The sequence below is a fragment of the Buteo buteo genome, chromosome 9 (assembly GCF_964188355.1).
Source record: "Buteo buteo chromosome 9, bButBut1.hap1.1, whole genome shotgun sequence".
Taxonomy (NCBI): Eukaryota; Metazoa; Chordata; class Aves; order Accipitriformes; family Accipitridae; genus Buteo; species Buteo buteo.
In genome coordinates this window covers 24,222,727-24,241,847 of record NC_134179.1, presented here as the reverse complement: position 1 = coordinate 24,241,847, position 19,121 = coordinate 24,222,727, and the positions used below count along the sequence as shown (strand labels likewise).

The following is a 19,121-nucleotide window of genomic DNA, read 5'->3' as shown; positions in this document are numbered from 1 at the left end:
GCACACATGCGTGTTGCACTGCAGCAGGATTCTGGTCACTGCGTCTTGTTTTACAAATGCTATAAAGATTTCTTTTAAATTTAAAGCAATGTTGTTTGGTACTGAAGGGATAGTCCACAGCAGTAAACTGTGGTACCTTGGCGTGTGAGCAGACTACTGACCCCAAGTGAAACAAAGATGTGAGCAGGTGATCGGGAAGCCTCAAATAGTCCCAAGCACTGTGTGGCCCTCAGCATTTTTTTTTGTCCTTTTAATGTTAAAATGACTAAAGTAAGACTGCTGCTTTACGCTCCTCCAATTTGCAGCTTGTTTAATCTTTGCAAAGTGGGCAGTGGTGCAGTCTTTGAGGAGAGAAGGAAGGGGACATGAGGACACTGGGGGTGGCTGGGATGGCACTGCTTCTCTCTGTCCAGGACAGTCCTCCAAATTTGGCACCTGTGCTGTCTGTAGGGACTACAGCCTGTGATGAACTGCCTTTCAGCTAGACTTAAATTTTCTCTTGGAAGAGCTGTTTGTTGTACTTCACTTGGGAACCCAGGAACAAAAGAGTGTGGTTGCAGTGTGGCCAATTAAGGACCTACTACCCAGACTGAAGAATGAAAGTTGTCAGGTCGACTTCAGGTTTATAAAGACACATCAGTCTTTATATGAAAAGTATATATATGTATATTTATATGCGTGTAGTGCAGAGTATTCATTGTATTGACAGTTTTCTGAAATTGAGGTTCTGTAACAATGCGCTTTCCGTGTATGAAGTGATAGCAGAATAGCTTTAATGAGGATAGTGGGAACAGTGTGAAATTTAAATTTTTAAGTCTCAGAGTTAAGATGTTTTCCTCTGCTAGATTCAATTTAATCCTTGAGATGCATTACTAGGTTCACTTGTCAAGAATAATTATTTCAGATTCTCACTTCAAATCGGCTGCGAGTACATCAGTGGCAGTATTGCTTGTTAATGCCGGTTTTGCGTCCCTGTTAGTCCCCTGGCTTCACAGCAGCGTGCGGCAGCGCTGCCACCCTGCGGCTTCTCACCGAAACGGATCCGCGGCAGCTAGGTGAAGATGGTCGAGCGAGGCGAGCTTTTGGAAACAGGATTCTGAATTTAGAGCAACTGTTGCACAGTTCAGTAACTCTGTACGGGATATCCAGCATTTTTATGGAGTGCCTTAAGGCTGTTTTAATTCTTCATGAGCTTCAGCCGAAAGGTTCCGAGTCATTATAATTAGCACTGCTAATATGGGGTAGATTGTTATGATGTCTTCTCCCTGACAGTTCTGTCAAGGTTCTACATAGCTGTATCACAACAGATGCTGATTTTTTTTTCTGAATAGCTGATCGCATAGGCAAGTTATGAAGAAAAAGTTTTATAAACCCTGATTTTGTGTGAATTCTGACTGAGCTTCTGGTTTTTTTAGCATACTCTACATAAACTCAACACAAAATGTCTTCTAGCAAATACACATCCATTGTCTATCTCCACATGCTTGCTCTTTTCGGGATATAACTTTTTCTAGCAGGTGCTCCACAGAAATATGCAGTCATCACTGGACATTAAGAATTTTTTTTTTACTGATGAAGAGATGAACCCTTACCATTTCAAAGTTTTGGCTGCTTTGTCAGCCTGAGCTCTTCCCATTTAGACTGGGACATGTTATGAAAATTGCATCTTTAAATATGTATTCGGCAAATGTATGCAAGTAGTTATGGTCACATTAACATGGAATGCAAATAAGGTGACTGGGCACCTACCTAATTTGACATTTAAGTTTATCAGTTGTGCCTGCAATTTTATTCCATGCCTATATAGTTACCAGACAGGTTATCCTGTCCTTATGTTCTCCCCCTCTGGTCTCCATTCCTCTGCGCAACTCTAATTTGGCTCTGTGGCTTCCTCCACTAGTATGACTGAGATGCTAAGGATTTACCACCTGCAGGACCTGTGTCCTCATCTGCCTCTTGCTAGTCCTTGTTCTACCTTACCAGATGCTGTACTGACATCAAACAGGGAATGCACAGAGGCCATTTCTGACACTGTCACTTCCTTACTGTGTGATTTTATTTTCCTATGTCTTTGTTTCTCAATCCATTGTTTGGGAAGTAAAGAGGAGATGGAGGTGTGGGGAGGCTGTTTCCTGTGCTTGGACATCCCACAGAGTAGAATTGTGGGCTGCTTGGGACCGTCGGTACTAGTGCGGTAAAAATAAGGACAACTGAACTTTAGGACACTGCACATATTTTTGTTCTGTAATTACAGCAGTAAGAGTGAACAAAGATTTAATTTCATTATGTTATTCTGCTCTTAACTGCAGGTTTCTGTCAAAAAACCCACATCAAACTGAAGCAAATGCTTGTTTATCTGGATTTTTGCATTTTTACAGGATTCATTTTCAGTTGGATAAGATCCAGTGCAAGGTAGACTGTGGGAAAGTGTAGGGGGGAGAGAAGAAAGCTGGATGGCCCCTTGAAGCAGTCCACAGTGAAGGCTAGGTGAAGAGTTTTATACAGCTGCATCTTAAGTACTGTGGGCTCTGTGCAGAAGACTGTATTGAAGTACTTGTGTTCGAAGAGCAGGTACCTAGGAGCAACCCGTATCCTGCACATGTCATAGAAATGACATTTTGTGGAATGGTTGTCAGCTACATGCATGTGATACTGCAAGTTAATTATGAGACATCTCCTAAGCTGGCAGCCAGCAGGGAGCGAGCTTAAACCTGTGGCAGGAGATCAGTCAGGGAGGGAATCCTTCGCTCCAGGGCTTAGTTTATCAGGTGAGACTGTACACTCAAATGTGCCTTCTCACTCTTTGATGATGATGTACAGTATGATGTACCATGCCAGCACTATTGGACTGTTAACGTCCCTGCCATAAGTGGTACTTCAACCAGCTCCACAATATTCAAACATTCTGCTTAATTTTATAATATAGATTATTTTATATAAAAAAATAAATATCGATACTATTAACATGGAGCTGCTTGGCAATGGCAAAAAAGAGATACTCTAAGGGCATATGTCAAGTTTTGGCATCAGGGAACTCACAACTCAGGTAGAAAAGGTACTGCAGAGCTTTGTAGAGTTGGGCAACAAATGAACAGGGGGTTTCAATGTCGTAATTTAGGATATAATGTTGTTTAAATCTTGTGTTATGTTTGTTCTTGAACTTGACCTCTTGCTTGTAGTGATCTATAGTCTTAGTATATTAGTTATGAGATACAAATAGTAAAGAGGGTCCCCACTAAGAATTTTTGGCCCATAAAAGAAGGTAGCAGGTTGATCTAGAAAACAAGTGAGAAGAGCACAAGGCTGGGCTGAGACAAAGACATCAAGTACCTTTACAGCTCTAGCTTCTAAGGCTGCAGTGGCACTGATAAATAAAACAGGGCCAAGGCTTATTTTTCATAGTGTTTGGTTGTTGGCAGGGTCCTTGGCATGCCTTTGGCCTGTCTGACTAACTTTCTCCCAGGAAGTGCCCAAGCATAGTTTGGGAACAGTGGGTGCCAGGGACTGTTCTTACCCTTTGGTGAGAGTGGAATAAAACTCAGGTATGTGTGGATGTGACCCCGGCCACAGCCTTCTTATTTCTATCTTTAAACTGAATTCAAAGAGCAAAAATCCCTGGTGATTTCGGCATGCCTGGGACAACAGGTCATAAGTTTGTGCACCAGAAGGGCTGGTGCCCTAGGCCTATACCAAGCTTACTTGTGAACCCTTCAGCCAGTTGTCAGCTCTACGCCTCTTTTTCTTCCCATCTGTATAATGATAGCGACTTCCTATAGAAAAACATTTGGTCATGAAGTGACGGCAAATGCTCCAAGGTAACTGCCATCCTCTGTTTAATTTCTGCATTGAGGTGCCAGTGGTATGGAAGTCCCTACGTAAGAACAAAACAACATGTTATCAGTCAGGAAGAACTGTTCCCATTCTGGTCAGCTCAGCCTTCAAAAAGCATCACAAGAAACAGGATGCTGAAGGAAAAGGCCATGCTACACGTGCATTGCTTGTCGCACACGATGGTCTTTGCCTCATCGCTGATGGGGGAGGGAAGTGTCGCTGCAGCAGCCTGGGAAGCCATCCAGTGGGACAGTTATCTGTGTGAGCACATCCCTGGGAACGATTGCTGCCTGTGCCCACTCCTCCTCCCCTGCTGCTGCTGCGCAGGATTTCACAGATGTTCCTCCCCGAGAAGGCAGCTGCGGCTCTCAACCTCCCAGTTTCCATCTCCCTGGTGGTCTGGCTCCACCCGGCTGTGATGGAGCTGCTGATAGTTCCTCCCTTCCCCAGCCCCTTTTTTCACAAGGACTGAGCAGTAGTAGTCAGAGGAAGAGGAATTATTCTATGCCTTTTCACTGCTTTCCTTTTGTCTCCTGGCTGTGTAGCTGTACCCTTCCCTTTTTTTCCCTAGTGTTTCTGATCCCTGTTCCTTAAACAGCACGTAAACAATGAGAGAAAACTCGAGTGTGTAGATAATCCGTATTTACAGTCAGATACGGTCTTATAGTTTACACAGCAGCCTGAGATGTAAATAAGGGTTGGGGGTTTTTCTCCTTGCTTAAGGAGAATTAAGAATTTAAAGTGAAGGAAGGATTTGCATTAGTTTTTATTCTCCTGCTTTTGTTATGATCTTTTTTTAACTTGCAAGGAGGTTTGGATCTCTCCACTCCCCATGCAGGGATGGTGCACGCACGCGCATCAGCTTGAAAACGCATTTCATCTGTTTACAAGTTTCAGTTTAAGGGCAAAACCCTAAGGCAAGAAAATGCGTCATCTCAGGACTGTTGTCCACGCCACATTTGGGAAATGCGATGACTGCATGCCTAGGCCTACTCAAAGTCATTTTTGTACAGCTTAGCTCAGGTACACCAATGTCTGAAGTGAACTGAAGAAAAATCAGTTACTTGCAGACCTTTGCTGGGTTTGGAGTCTGCCAACAGCAGTCCTCGCAAAGGTAGCACATGGTTTTTTCCACCCCTCCTGGAGCACAAATTTTAGGTCAGACCTATAACATCTTCTCAGATGCAGAAATTCACCAAGCCATAACACACCAGTAACTTTGCAGCGCTAGAGACAAAAAAAGCCATTATTGCTGGTTGTGCCACTTCCCATCCATAAAGCATGCTGGGCTGAAGAGCATGAAGCAACCCACAGCCTAATAGTGAGCACAAAGTTGTATGTAGCCTGTGAGCTGCCTTGGCAGCACAGCCTTAATACGGGAATAGTCAGTACTACATGGGCCTCCAATGAACACGGACACTTTGAATCACTGTCTGTTGTGAGAAATTCTGTATGAAGGTTTTTCTAGGTGTGTATACACATGGATATAACAGAATGGTCTGTTTGAATTTCATTTCAATGTCATTGAAATTTCTTTTGAAAACCAGTCCCTTTTGGGAGACTATGACTGATAATCTACATTCAGATATCCAGACAGAAATTAGAAATACCCTGCATTTTTATCAGATTATACCCTCCACTTGTACACCAGATATATGTGAGTTTTGTCCTCTTTTAGACAGCTTATTACCTGCAATTAGCTAATGTCTTTTGCATACTATATTTTTTTTTACTACAAATAATAATGAATGGCAATGACACTGGGGTTTTGGGAAAGATTACCTTTTGAAAAATAAATGCGATTCATTTACAGGGAAGCATGTTTTTCCAGGCAGACACAACTGTGGGGTTATCAATACAAATGCTTCAAACAAACCTGTGCTTGTGATCCTGTCATTATATCCTGGATTCAAAGCAGCCTCCCTACAGAAGAAGCCACACAGACTTTCTATGTCTTTTAATTTCTGAGGTGAGCTGGGAATTTCAACATTGGAGGCACTTTAAAGAATAAGCTATCTAGTATATGTTCTCCTTGTGCACCTTGCAGCTTGGGGGCACAACCACCACCATGGCCTTGCTTCCCCAGTCAGCGCCCAGGACAGCAAGGCATTGTGCACGTGTCTGCAAAGTGGTTTTCTTACTATACTGATGTTTCAGGCTGGCAGATTTCCATCCCAGCCAGAGGATAAGATAAGCCTAAAATGTATTTTCTGTAACGGATGGAATAATGCTTGCTCCTAAAGACCTTTCAGACTGTGAAAACTGCTGCTAAGCAGTACAACATGAGCACCAAACCCAGGAACCAGAGCACTGAATGCAGTTTGGCAAATAAAGCATTTTTCCAGTCTCTAGCTGAACTGAAAAATGGTCATGAAGTAGTTGGGTGGAATTGGGTGTCCCCCGTCCCCCCCCCAAAAAAAAAAAAAAGAATAATAGTATTAAAATCAGTTGGGACTAAAATATTTTTAGACAGTTCTTATCTTAAAACACATAGGTCCACAAGCAGGTTTTCTAAACTTGTATCCTGTGATTGAAGAAGCGTTTGAAGCTTCATCTATGGCTGGCACTCTGCTCTGTATGCTCTGGTATCTGATAAGGGCTGAGTTCATACTGAAACCTTTTCTTTAGTTGCAGAATTAAAGATCTTTTCTCTACTCAGCTGCCTGTTTTCACACACACACACACACACAACACAGAGACATACACACAAAAAAATTATAGCAATTTAGTTATCTTTGAGACCTCTGTCAAATTCACTTGAAATCAGGCAATGAGTTCAAACATTATTAGGAGGGAATGTATACAGACACTCACACAGCTGCACCTACATCCATGTAGATACAGAAAGATATATCAAGTCAGCTTTGTTTCCACATGGAGAAGGGGTATATTTCGGTAAATATTAAAATGCATCACTTTGTACAGAAATGCAAGAAAGCAAACAAAATATTTTCTTTAAAATCATTGACATAAATATTTAAACTGGTTCCCCGTTTTCCCTTAGCACATATCCGAGTTCCTTTCAAAATCATCAATTCCTTCAGTCAGACTAAACATACATTTTCTGTTTGCAAATATTTTTCTGTAAAATTGCACTCAGCAGTGGGGAAGAATGATTTCACTCATTGTCCTACTGAGATACATGGTAGGACTCTTAATTCATCTAAGAAACTTGGGCCGTTGAAGCCAACTGCCAATACTGTCAAGGCTGTGCCCTTACGCGAGAAGCCAGTGGACCAAGGGTTTCCAGCCACATAAATCCCCTGGAAAATATATTTGTTGTCTTCAAAATGGAGATAAAGCCAGTAATTTTTTTACAGTCAGAGTAAAGCCATTATTTACCTTCTGTGTACCGCTGGTTGCTTTTGTTTATTGCTTGTTGCTTTTTGCCTTTTTGTTTGTTGCTGAACTGTTGCTCAGAGGCAAGGTGTGAGGAAGGTGGAGGATGCCCGAGGAATAGTTTGGTCCCCAAGAGGCTTGCAATCTAGACTGCTAGATAAAGTGAATAGCAGCACGAGAAATAACGGTGTCTACAGCCTCCTCTTACCGTTACGCTTACATTGCAGCTTTCGGCACGTGGTTACGGCTGTGTTCCTCACATTTCACAGGGGACTGTTGCATTTCTCCCTTCTCTTTCTCCATGCTGTGTTTCAGGTGGCAAATGAACACTGAACATGGCCAACTCAAAAGGGCTGGGAAGGATGCTGAGTGCAGTTAGTAAGCATTGCAAAGCAGGGTGGCGAAGAAGCACATGTGACAATATTCAGAATTTAACTCTTAGTTTTATGCGTATCTCGCATGACAAATTGATGCCTATCACCTGTTTTCTTGAAGGAAAACAGCACCTTGCTGTGAGTCTCGAGCAGCATGGATTTAAGTTGAGATTTTGAGTGGTTAAATCCAACGGTTAATTTCAATTCACTCGGTAAATTCAGTGGTTAAGATGGTATTTGTGCATTTGCTGTATCAGTCATTTGCACTTAGCTTAAGGTCGGAGGGCTCTATTCTGCCTCCCTTTAACAGATACCAATTCCCACTTAATTTCCCAATGCCTGGCGTGAAGAGATCAGCCCTTTCCACAGTGCTTACCGGAGCTGCTCATCTCTTCGGCAAGAGCTGTGGCTGGTCAAGGTGATGTGTTTAGCGGTAAAGTCAGTCAAGCCTGTGTGTGTAACCGCGTGTCTCAACCGGCACAGCCCCACTCACGGTAGTGAAGTTGCACATGGTTCGGCCAGGCGAGGAGGTCTGCTTTTAATTGTGCGGGGTGGAGATAAAGCTGTGAAAAAGTGAAATTAAACAGCTCTCCCCTTCAAAACCATTAGGACGATACAGCAGGCCCTGGCCCCTTCCCTAACGAGGGCCGAGATGTTTGTACAGCCCTCAGCTCCCAGCGAGCTGCTTTAATTAAACCTAGCCCACGCATGAACCCGGCTGGTGAATTTGGGTCGCCTGGAGGACGCGCTACCTCACCCAGTTATCTCGGGGGGAAGGGGGGCATGAGAAGAAACCTCATCCAGCCTGCTCGGCTGCCCGGGGCGGCTCCGCGCCCGCCTGCGGGGGGTGCCCGGGGGAGGCGGCTCCCGGGAGGGTCCGTGGCCCCCGCGCCCGGCCCCCGCCGCCGCAAGGCAGCCGGGCCGCAGGGCTCGGGCCGGGGGGTAGCCGCGATGCCTCCCCGGCCCCGGGGCGGCCCGGCAGCCCACCCCCGCTGCCCCCAAGCAGGGCGCTGCCCCGCTCCGGCGGTGCCTGCTTTCGGCCAGAAGGTACCCAGGTACCAAACGGAACGGAGGGCCGGTATTGAAAGAGCAAGTGAAGCGGAAATTTAAAGCCCCTCTGCTAATAATAACAGTATAAATAACCGAAGACGTCTTGTAAACAGTGCGGTCATAACCCTGAAACATTAAACAGCGCGGTGGGATCTGGCGCATCAGCTGCCGGTGCAGGGGGAGCGCCCCGCACTCCTGTTTATCTCAGCCTCCTCTCCCACGGGCGCGCTGATCGATAGAGGGGAGATGTTTAAGTTAAAAATTCCCGGCACCGAGGACCGGGGCCGGAGGGGGATCCTCCGTCCCGCTGTACTTCACCAGCAGCTCACCGCTCCCGTCCCCGCGGTGCGGAGCGGCGTAGCTCCCGCCGCGCCCGGGCGCCGGGCTGCGGGGCCGGGCCGGGCTCCCGCGGCGAGGACAGGTCCCGGCCCAGCCACCCCCTCCCCCAGGGCTTCGCTCCGAATCTTTAGCGCCGGGGAAACTGCCCTCCCGTGGCCCGGGGCGGAGCGGCGGGTTCCCCGCAGCGCGCCGGGCGAGGGCGGCCGGCGGCCGGCGGAGGCGCGGTCCGTCCTTCCCCGCCGAGCCCGAGAGTCGGAAACGAACATTACACCGCTCTGTGTTCAGTGGAAAGGAAGGTTTATTCACAGAAATAGAGCAAAACCTGCTTGAAGAAAATATATCTATATATCTTTAGGGTGAATTACTTCATAGAGATGACTGTCAAAGTCAGTTTTTCTAGGCATCTACATATTTCACAGGTCTCAGACAAAAGATACGCGCGCGGTAGGTTTTGTTTGATCTCTGTCTTTTCTCTAGTAGCGCTTGAACCAGCAAGGCTCTTGTTGCAGGACACTCGACTGTACACGCATTTAATAAAGTTAAATAGAGTCGGGGTCTCTCGGGGCGGAGTCTTTGCTAGGGCACGTTTGGTCGTCTCCGCGCCGGGAGAGCGGCTCTCCCCGTCGCTCTTGCCCGGGGCCCAGGGCCCGGGGCAGCGGCGGGGCCGCGGCGTGTCCCTGCCCGCCCCGCCGCCCGCTCCCCGCCCGCGCCGGGACGCTGCTGGCCCGGCCGCCGGGGCTCAGGATGCCGTCGGGCCGCACAAGCGGTTTGTGTTCACCACTTCTTTCAGGTCACTCTCGGGTTTGCCGGCTACCATAAAAGGCCAAGTCTGTAGCCAGGAAAAGACACGGGTGGGAAGGGGGTTACATACGGAAAAAGGCACATTGCAACGCTTATTTCGCCAGCGGGTCCAGCTCGGGAGCGCCCCGGGGCATCGAGCCCGCCATCCAGCGCCGCCTGAGCCCGCTTCGGGCAGCGCTCGGCGGGGCGCGGGCCTGGGCGGCCGCCGGGGCTTCGGCGAGCACCGCTTCGTCTTTCGCCAGCGGCTGACGCCGCGTCCCCTCCCGGCCGCGGCGGGCCCCCCCCGCGCCTCCGCGGGCCGGCGGAGCCCGTCCGAGCCCGTCCGAGCCGCGGCGGGAGGGAGGGCAGAGGAGAGGAGAGGAGAGGAGAGGAGGGACCCGCGCCGGCTCCCGCACAGCCGCGTCCCCCCGCCACAGCCGCCGCGGGCACCCCCCGCCTTTGGCCGTGACCGGCGTGGGGGCTCTTGCCCGCGGGAGCCGCCTCACGCTCCGCCGCCGCCGCCGCCGCGCTGCCCGGGCGCAGGAGCCGCCCGGAGCCCCCGGCATCCCCCCCCGGCCGCTCTCCCCGGCCTCCCGCGGCTCGGGGGGCAAGTTTTGGTGTGCCTCAGTGCGGGGAGTTACAGCTGGGCTTGGGCGCTGGGTTCGCTTTACTATTTTTTTTTTTTTTCCCTGTGTTGCTGTGCTGAGGATTTTGGTTTTAGCCAAAAGAATACCTCCCAGGCCCTTATCAGCTGACACAGCGGGTAATGTGCTTTCCCCCAGAGTCCAGAGCTCAAAAGGCAGAGCCGGGCCCCAGTGAAACGTCCCCACAGATCCTCTCTGCCATCCCTTTATCTGACAGGGTCCACACGTGCGGGCAATGTAAAGGCTGGATGTTTAAAAAGAGCCCAGGCGGATCTCGCCCGCCCCCGGTTTACATCAGTCGCATGTATTTTTAGAGCTGGAAACTGGGTGTTTCTGGTGGCCAGGGACGGCAGGGAGACCCTGGGCTGCTGGGGAAAACTTTCTGTGCGTGGTGGGAGCAGCAAGAGGGACGCTGTGCAGCCCAGGGAGGCTTTGCGGAGCGTGCCTGGGGCAGACGTCCGCCCTGGGGAGCCCACACTGGTATTGATTTCTCCTTTCATAGTTTACACGGATAGGAGAAACGTCCTGGACCCAGCAAATCTGAGCGGCTGAGTGCAGAGCCCCAAGAGCTCTGTCTTTAAAAAGCTAGGGCTTGAGCGGACTGTTATGGCAGGAAACGTTAGGGTAGAGAGGAGGGATAAGAGTAAATCCTGGGTCCTTGGCTTGGGTCCTTCCTAAAACATACCTTTCTCACCCCAAATTCCTATACCCGCCTGCTTGCAGGTAGGAAGCTGCCATCAACTTGCTGAGGTTTCTCAGGCATTTCTGGGGCAGTAAAGCCTGGCCCTGCCTGTGTGTGGCCAGCGTGGCCCCTGCCTGTCCCCTGGAGGGGCTTGCCGGGAGCAGGGGACAGGGCCCGGGAGGCTCAGCTCTTGGGGCACAGGGCGGGAGGGCAGCTGGGAGCCTGTCCCCTCGCACAGTACCCCTTGCCACCCCACTGGCACCAGCCTCTCTGTGAGAAGCACAGCGAATGTTTCTCCCCGCACATGCCCCATCCCAGCTCCTCGCCCGCCTCTCCCCGTGCACATACACACAGAGTGCCTGGCCCCGGCGGGCTGTGACTTACCAGGTTGACTGGGTGGATGTAGCCGTTTTCGTACTTGTCATTGGCCAGGATCTGCCTCAGGTGAGCAATGTAGCTGGAGGCCAACCTCAAGGTGTCCAGTTTGGAAAGCTTGGTGTCTGGGGGCACCCAGGGCAGGGTGGTCTTAAGCCTGGAGAAGGCTTTGCTAAGGACCCTCATCCTCGCCCTCTCCCTGGCGTTGGCAGCGTTTCTCTGGACCTGCTTTCCCTCCTGGCTCACTCCATTTAAAGGGCTCTTCTTGGGGGGAGCTTTCTTCCTCTTGCCCGAGGCCCCTCTCCCCTTCTGAGGGGAGCCATTCTCGCCATTGGATCCCTCCTCGTTGCTCTCGGTGGACGCCCCAAACTCTTTGTTAGTATCCATTTTCAGGCCATCGCACTCCAGCATCTCCACCTCCTGCAGATCTTCCACATCACTGAGGGACCCAGTGGACATGGTCTGGAAGATGCCAAAGGACCAGCGGGAAGGGGGAGGAGGGGGAGGAAGGGCAGCTCCTCAAATCTACTTCAAGGCGGCGGAGGAGAGAAGGGGCACCAGTATTTTCCTCCCCTTCCCCGCCCCCCCCCAGCACTAAGGCGCGATACCAGTCCAGAGAGGACCCCCGCCCTCCCGCCCCCCAACCCCGCTTTGCCAGTGTTTGAGGGAGGGAGTGAGCGTGTGTGAGAGAGGGAGAGGGAGAGAGAGAGAGAAAGCCGAGGAATTTAGTGAGGACACTAGTAATTTATCTGGGGGATAAGAGAGGCGGATCCAGCCCAGGGGAGGGGCCCTGCCCACTGAGCACACCACATCCCCAATCACAGACCTTTGCACAGGACAGGGAATGAGGTATCCCGGCAAGCCTTTGCCGAGAGCTCGGAACTGGGATTCAAATCTTCACAACTGGAGCAAAGCAACTCGCTTTCGCTCTCTCCCCCCGCTCCGTCTTTCTATCCTCCCCCTTCCTCCTCCTCCTTCTCCTTCTCCTTCCCCACTTCCCTTTCCAGCCCAGGGTTGCTCTCCCCCTCCCTGCCTCCTAGATGACCCAGGCAGCTGGTGTCATGATTCTTGATGAAAGCCAAAATGGGTCATGAGCAGAGAGAGCAGCAGATCCACCAGCCAAGCCTTCCAGGGAGCTTTGTAATGCGTGCCGTCAAAACGCTGCCTTGTAACCTAATCTGGGGGAGATTTGTGGATGATTATATTTGTGAACGCATCCTGTCCAGCTACTAGTGTATTCCAGGAAGGGAGCGCTCTGCCGCCCGGCCGGCAGCATGGACCTCACCATCACAGCCCAGGGGCTGGAGGCAGGAGGATCTGACTTCTTTCAGCTTTCCTGGGTGACCTCCGACAAGTCCCACTCCCCTCTCCCTCCTTGAGTCCCCCCAGCTGTAGGCATCCCGGAGGCTGCCCAGTCCGCAGATGTGCCAGGCGGCCGAGATGCCGGTGGTCCGTGGAGCCCGCCAAGCTGAGGGACAGCACTGCGCCACCGGGGAGGGTCGGTGTGGCTGTGGATGGGGTGGCAAGGGTGTGCGCTGAAATGAAGGAAAAGGGGAGGGGGGGTGTTGGGTGGTAGAGATCGCACAGAAGAAAATGCTTTTCTCGGAGTGTTGTTGCAGAGCAGATGTTGGTGGTTTGTTCTGCTGTACCCGTGGAGCATTTTGTCTGCCGATTCATGCATGCTCAAAAGTCAGGGAGTTTTGTCTGAATAAAGAGGCAAGATAAGGCCGGTTCTGTGGGAGCGATGGGAGCGAGGGCATTAGACCATACTCTGCAACCACTGAAGCCAAACGTTCCCAGTCGTTTTACCACTAGTGTGAATGAGTGGGTTGCTCTGTAGTTTGAATGAGCAGATGTACGCTGCAGTGACGATCTTTATGCATATGTGTATTCAGTCTCTGCAGAGCAGGCTTTTACAAGCAGTTAACCTTGGCCTAGCTCTTCTTGCTCTCCATGTAAAATCATCTTCTGAACCCACATGTGGAGCCCAAAAGAGGGCAGCGAAGCATGAACTCGCTCCCATAGCTTCTTCCCTCCTCACACACTTCCTGAAATCTCACAGGTCCCCCAGCAGCCAGGGTTTTGAACACAGGGGACTAAAGAACTGGGCACCGTCTGAACATGGGACCTTTCTGAACACAGTGATTGATCTGAGTGCAAGAGCAACTCCACTTACTCAGCTGCTTACCTGAGGATTCACATAGCTCTGGACAAAAATGTACAGCCTAAGATGTCACCATGGTATGCAGTGGCTTTGGAATTAATCCAAGGTCACTGGAGCCACAGGAAAGTCTCTTACTGATCTGTGTGACCATCACATTGGGTTTTTTGTATGCACTAAACAAAAACCAGCCAAACAAACAAAAATCGTGGTGGGCCAAACTGGTACGTCTGCCAAGTGCTATGTACTGTCTGCAGATTAAAGTTTCAGTAGGAGGCAGAGTGTCATGTTTGGTAACTAGCAAGGAAGTCTTTCCTATCTCTTGATCCATCTTGGTTCCTTGGCTCATGTAAGCCAGAAGAAAAAGGGCAAACCTAAACTTTAAACCAGCTCTTTACCATTTGGCTGGAAGATAACACCTTCCCACTCACAATAGGATAAGTACATTAAGATACCATATCTCCAAGCCCTGGGCTCTTGGGAATTCACTAACTTCTAACATCATGTTATGTTAACTGTGCCCTGTTTGTGTTTTCTCTGTGTATAAACTAAACAGATTGTCAGCATATCAGTCCTAATTAATGAATTAGCTTTGCTTTTTTTTTTTTTTCCTTTTTTCTTTATAACATGCTTGTTGCAGATCCAAAATATTACTAATCACCAGCGTGGAGATTTATGAGCCTCCTTATTTTCTAGGCCTGATTGTTGTTTGTGCAGGTGGAGATTTAAATGGCCATATCCATTGCAGAGATTTATAGTCCAAGTGATTGATGTTAGAAATGAGCTACAAGACTCTTACTGGAGCAAGGATGATGGAAAACTAAGTTGAAGTTGCTTGTGTCTCTAAGCATGAATGACCAGGGAGCACAAAATCTGATCAAAATTTCAGCATCAGAAGTTCCCAGAAGAACAAAACAACAAAAAAAGTATATACTCACATTCTTTCTGTCACTTATTTTTAGCTTTACTTCAGTAATTTCTAAAAACCTGTAAAAAGCAGAAGGAATGATCCGACTTCTTAAAAGTGTCTTTAATATGTTGCTACATGTGCATTCTAAAAATCAAGGTATGCCTACATGTGTGCTCTGAGCCTTTAGAATTGCCACACATTTGTAGCTTTTACTGACTTACATACTTTTTTGAGTCCTCAGAGCCAGTAAAATTGATCTAATACAGACCACACACTTTTGTGGAGATCCACGACACATTTTTGTATTCGTTTGGTGGCGATTACTGTGTGTGTGTGAGATATACACTTACATACATGTAGCATAATGTACTTTTGAGTCCTTTATGCATCCATTCTGTGACACACTTTTTCAACAACGTAATTGTCCCTTTTTCCCTCTCCAAAGGGGCCAGCATGGGCAGACCTAAAAAACTGTATCCTCTCACCTCTGGGTGACTCCTGCTTCCTTATTTGTTTGCTACATGAGTTGAACCTCTCCTTTTCCAACCTTCCTGCTCCTTGTGTCCTTCCTGGCAAGCCGAGGGCTTGTACCCCTGATCTGGCCCCTGGTTTCAATCCCTCTCCCCTCACCTGAATTGCCTAGCCCAGTCCTCCTGACTCATTCTGAATTGCAATCCCAGTTTGGCGTAGGGACCGATGGGGTGGAGACTAACCCAGTCCTGTGGGAAGGGGAGAGCTGAGATGGCTGCAGCCAGCGTGGCAATGGTGTGGCCTCTTACTTCTCCAGTTAAATGACTGGGACCACAGGCCAGCCACTGGGTTAATAACTGGCTGGGAAAGACAGATGGAGCTAAAGTCCTTTTGGCCTTTCTAGTACATTCACTTCTTCATTCATATTTTAAAAAGGAAGTTGAAATACTGGCATGGGGAACATCAGTACAAATCTGTGGATTTGCCCCGTAGATAACTTTCTCCTCTGCATTGCTCTGGCTACACAGGAAAGTGCATCTCTCTTTTACTTCTAATAGAGGCCCACTAAACCATAAGGTCATTTGGGACATGCCAGGCATGCTGGGGGCAGAGATTCGGGATGCCTGGTCTGAGGGGTGTTAGGTATGGGGGACATGTCACACATAGGCTTATGCTGGTCTATGGTTACAGATTTCCCCCTGGAAAAAAAGCCCCACTTTTTATGCCTCCAACCTTCCCTCCCCTGGGCTGGAATAACACAGTAATTTGAGAACAGCTTTGGAACTTCAGGCCAAGATTTCTGCAAGTGTTGCATGATTTTGCATGGCATGGCTTGGGGTTTGGGGGGTTTATTTGATGTTCTGTGTCACTTATCAAGGCACCGTATTTTCACTGTGCATTGAACAGTCACCCAAGGAAAACCTCAGATCACCCACAGCTGAGGAAAACATAATCAGTAGCTGGTTTTAAAACTCTTTGCCCAAGTATAATACAGGTGTTTTCCTGTATTTGGAGAATAACCAAGGAAGTCACCCACAGGCAGCCAGCTGAGCATGAATCACGTTCAGTCAGGTTTGAGAATAATCAGGAATAAAAGTACAACTGGATTAATGTTTTCAAGTTGCAATTTTTAAAAAAAATCTCGTTGTGCTGAGATTTCTCCTCCTCACTCTTGGTCTCACCTGGAGATGAAGTAAAATGGTGGAGGGACCTCAGAAGCATACTTTGACATACCTTAAGTGAAATAATACTAATAATATATGATTATATATGAATAATACTAATAATATAATACTAATACTACTAATAATATAATAATACAGTGACATTTTTGCGGTAGATTTTGTCTTTTCCATTGTAGAGGATGGACAGCGCTGGGGAAATGGATCAAAGTTGTTTGTAACAGTGGGGTAGCTTTTCGGAAGGGCCAGGGCACTGAAACCCTCCCACAGCTCCTTTCCAGTGCTGTGTATCTGTTTCTGGTCACAGTTTTGGCTTGAAAGGTAAAAGACATTGTGATAAATAACATAAAGCAATACACAAAGAGAAAAAATAATGTAATTGCCAAGACCGTTAAAAGGCTGTCCTGGGGGACTGGCCCAAGAGGCACATATTTGTATGCGATACCAGCATCACTACACCTCTCCAAGAAATCCCAACGTCTTGATTCAAAGCCCCGAGAAATCAGAGCTTTTTGAGAAACTGTTTTCTAGAATAATTTATTGTGGGGAAAAAACCCAACAATATTTCCTTCTATTCTCATTTAGAAATATCCCAAAGTTTTGCTGATACCTAGAATGGAAAAGTTTCAGTCTTACTGATTAGAGGAAATAAACTGCAGTTTTAAGAAAATTTATGTAGAAAGTTATGTAGCAGCCATAATTGCATTTCATGTGACTTTTTAAACCTTGAAATGTCACAAACCCCCAAAAATGGAAACTCTGGGAAATGGAGTTCCAAAAAAATCTTGCTAGTGGATATTGAAAAAATATTTTATGAAACTCAAAATATTTAATTCCAGATTTTATAATTTAATCCTTTTTGTCACATTGATGACAAAAACTATGACACGTATAAGTAGTGCTCTTGTCTACAGCAGCGACCTGTACATGTAATATCGGAATGATTTCTAGCAGCCTGACTTATGCCATCTGGTACCTTTTCCTTTGAGTAGCTTCACAAAAATCAGCAGGACTGCTCACGGAGTAAAACAGACTGTATGAACAAGAATGGCAAAAGCTGCCTCTTTAGAAACAAAGCCATGATTAAATATCCTAACGCCTAAGAGAGATGCTGACAACAAGGTCAGTGTCCTAATCATGAAGGATGCATCAAATCCCGGTGTGACTCACTTCCCCCTCCTATGCCAGGTCTCTGGTGAGGGTTTCTGGTACTGCTGGTGTGTTAAGCAATGTCTTGCGAAGGATCTGTCAGCTAGAAGCTGAGTACACCAGAAACAAGCAGCGTGTAAGCTGTAGAAGTTATCAAAGCAGAAACAAGACAGCTAATCCTCGACATGAGCACTGAGCCCAAACTTTCAATTAACTTTTCACAGACATGCAAGTGAACCTCCTTTTGCTGGATCCTTGTAGGAAGCAAACCTAAGTGGCTGAGTCATGTTTGTTTCATAATGCGCATTTATTCCAATCCAAAAGGAGACTCACAGACAGTGAGAAGAGGTATCCTCTTCCATCTCTACTACAGGGACTATTACTATCCGCTGCTTCCAGGATGCATCTCTGGAATATTACTCGGTAGTTGACATTGTAAACTGCAGACTCTTTTATGAAGTGGTCAAAAGAGAAATATGCAAAAAAGCCAATATATCTTATGCAAAATTATCACTGAAGGATTAAAATGCAGACATAACTGTTTTATTTTGAATATCTATTTCCATGATGTTTCTTTGTTGGTTAATCCTTTGCATTTTTGTGGCTTTAAGACATGATGAAATTTGTCGATAAGAAATAAGTTCTCTTTTGCCTTCCAATAATTAGCACATTGGATGAAGTTTTGGAAAATAAAAGATTTTTTGCTTCAGAGAGAAATTTGGAAAAGAAGAACATCTTGTCAGGGAGTGGCAGGAAGAATGTCAACTATTCTGGTGAGCTTTTATTACTTGTATGGTTTATGGCATGATATGTGTGCATGTAGACGCAGATTTTCTGAAATTCCTATTCATTTAAAGTGCTCACAGCTTCTGAAAGTCGAGTTCTCGCAGCATCCATCATTACATGCAGTAGGTTGGCCCATGTTCTCTGTTCCCATCCAAATGAAACATCACATGCTGGGACCCAGACTTTTTGTGGGCTGCTTAACACTATTACAGATCGAGTTGGCCACAGTTTGTGCTGTTGGACTCCCTGCACTCCATTTGTCATGGGGGCTTTGCGTTTTACCAGCCCTGATAGGTGGCCACATTAAACCTTTAAATACACATGCCTAACTGCAGTGACATCAAAAGGAGTGGGTGTACATAGCTGGAAAAAATATTTGGGCCAAAAATACTGATATAAAAAAACAGAAAACTGGTAATATTCAGCTATCCACTTGTGCGATTGCACATAGGGATTCACCCAACACAGTAGTTAGCTGAAGATAGTATGTGTTGTGGATGAGTCTTAAATGGGAACGTTAGCTGGCAAGGCAAGGGAGAAAGATTACACATCCTACTCAAGTGACATAGAAAGACCACAGTCACTGTGCATTTCTTTTGACTCTGGCAGGCCTTATACATGCCTCACAAACTGTGACTCTCAGAGCTCCTGGAACATCCCCAAAGTGGGGTCATGGCACTTTGCCACAGTGCAGTCCTCTGGTTTTATGGTGCATATCGTAGTTCATAATACATATAGAAAATGGTGTTGTTTTAGAAAGTGGTATTGCAAAAGCACATAATAAAAGTCTATTTAAGTAATTTGGAGGAAATAAATGGCTTTAAAAATGAACTAGGGGATAGCAAGAAAGACAACTATAAACGTGGGTTGCAGTGGAGTCCCGTGAGGCTGAGGAAGGACCAAAGAACTGAAACTACAGAAGCGAGGGGAGAAAAAGCCCCAAGCATGGACTGTGAAGGCAGTCTTGCTCTCTTTCCCCTCCCTGCTCCTTTCTTTTCTTTTGTGAAAGGTCCGGGGTGATGCTCAGGCTGTGGTCTGACAGCCATCAG

At 47.5% G+C, this 19,121-nt stretch overlaps 1 protein-coding gene across 1 annotated transcript; it reads right to left on the bottom strand.

The window, feature by feature from the left end:
• Positions 1-9,223: 9,223 nt before the first annotated feature.
• On the bottom strand, positions 9,224-11,963 carry TCF21 (transcription factor 21). Its single transcript, XM_075036793.1, has 2 exons — positions 11,424-11,963; positions 9,224-9,762 (listed from the first exon to the last, which is right to left on the bottom strand). The coding sequence occupies exons 1-2, from the start codon at positions 11,871-11,873 to the stop codon at positions 9,673-9,675; spliced, it is 540 nt and encodes a 179-aa protein (XP_074892894.1). The 5' UTR covers positions 11,874-11,963; the 3' UTR covers positions 9,224-9,672.
• Between the last annotated feature and the right edge of the window lie 7,158 nt (positions 11,964-19,121).

Bases quoted from the DNA above. Each gene is read 5' to 3' on its own strand.
- TCF21 (XM_075036793.1), bottom strand. From the start codon at position 11,873: ATGTCCACTGGGTCCCTCAGTGATGTGGAAGATCTGCAGGAGGTGGAG. The intron at 9,763-11,423 runs GTAAGTCACAGC...TCCTGGCTACAG, and splicing joins ACATCCACCCAGTCAACCTG to ACTTGGCCTTTTATGGTAGC.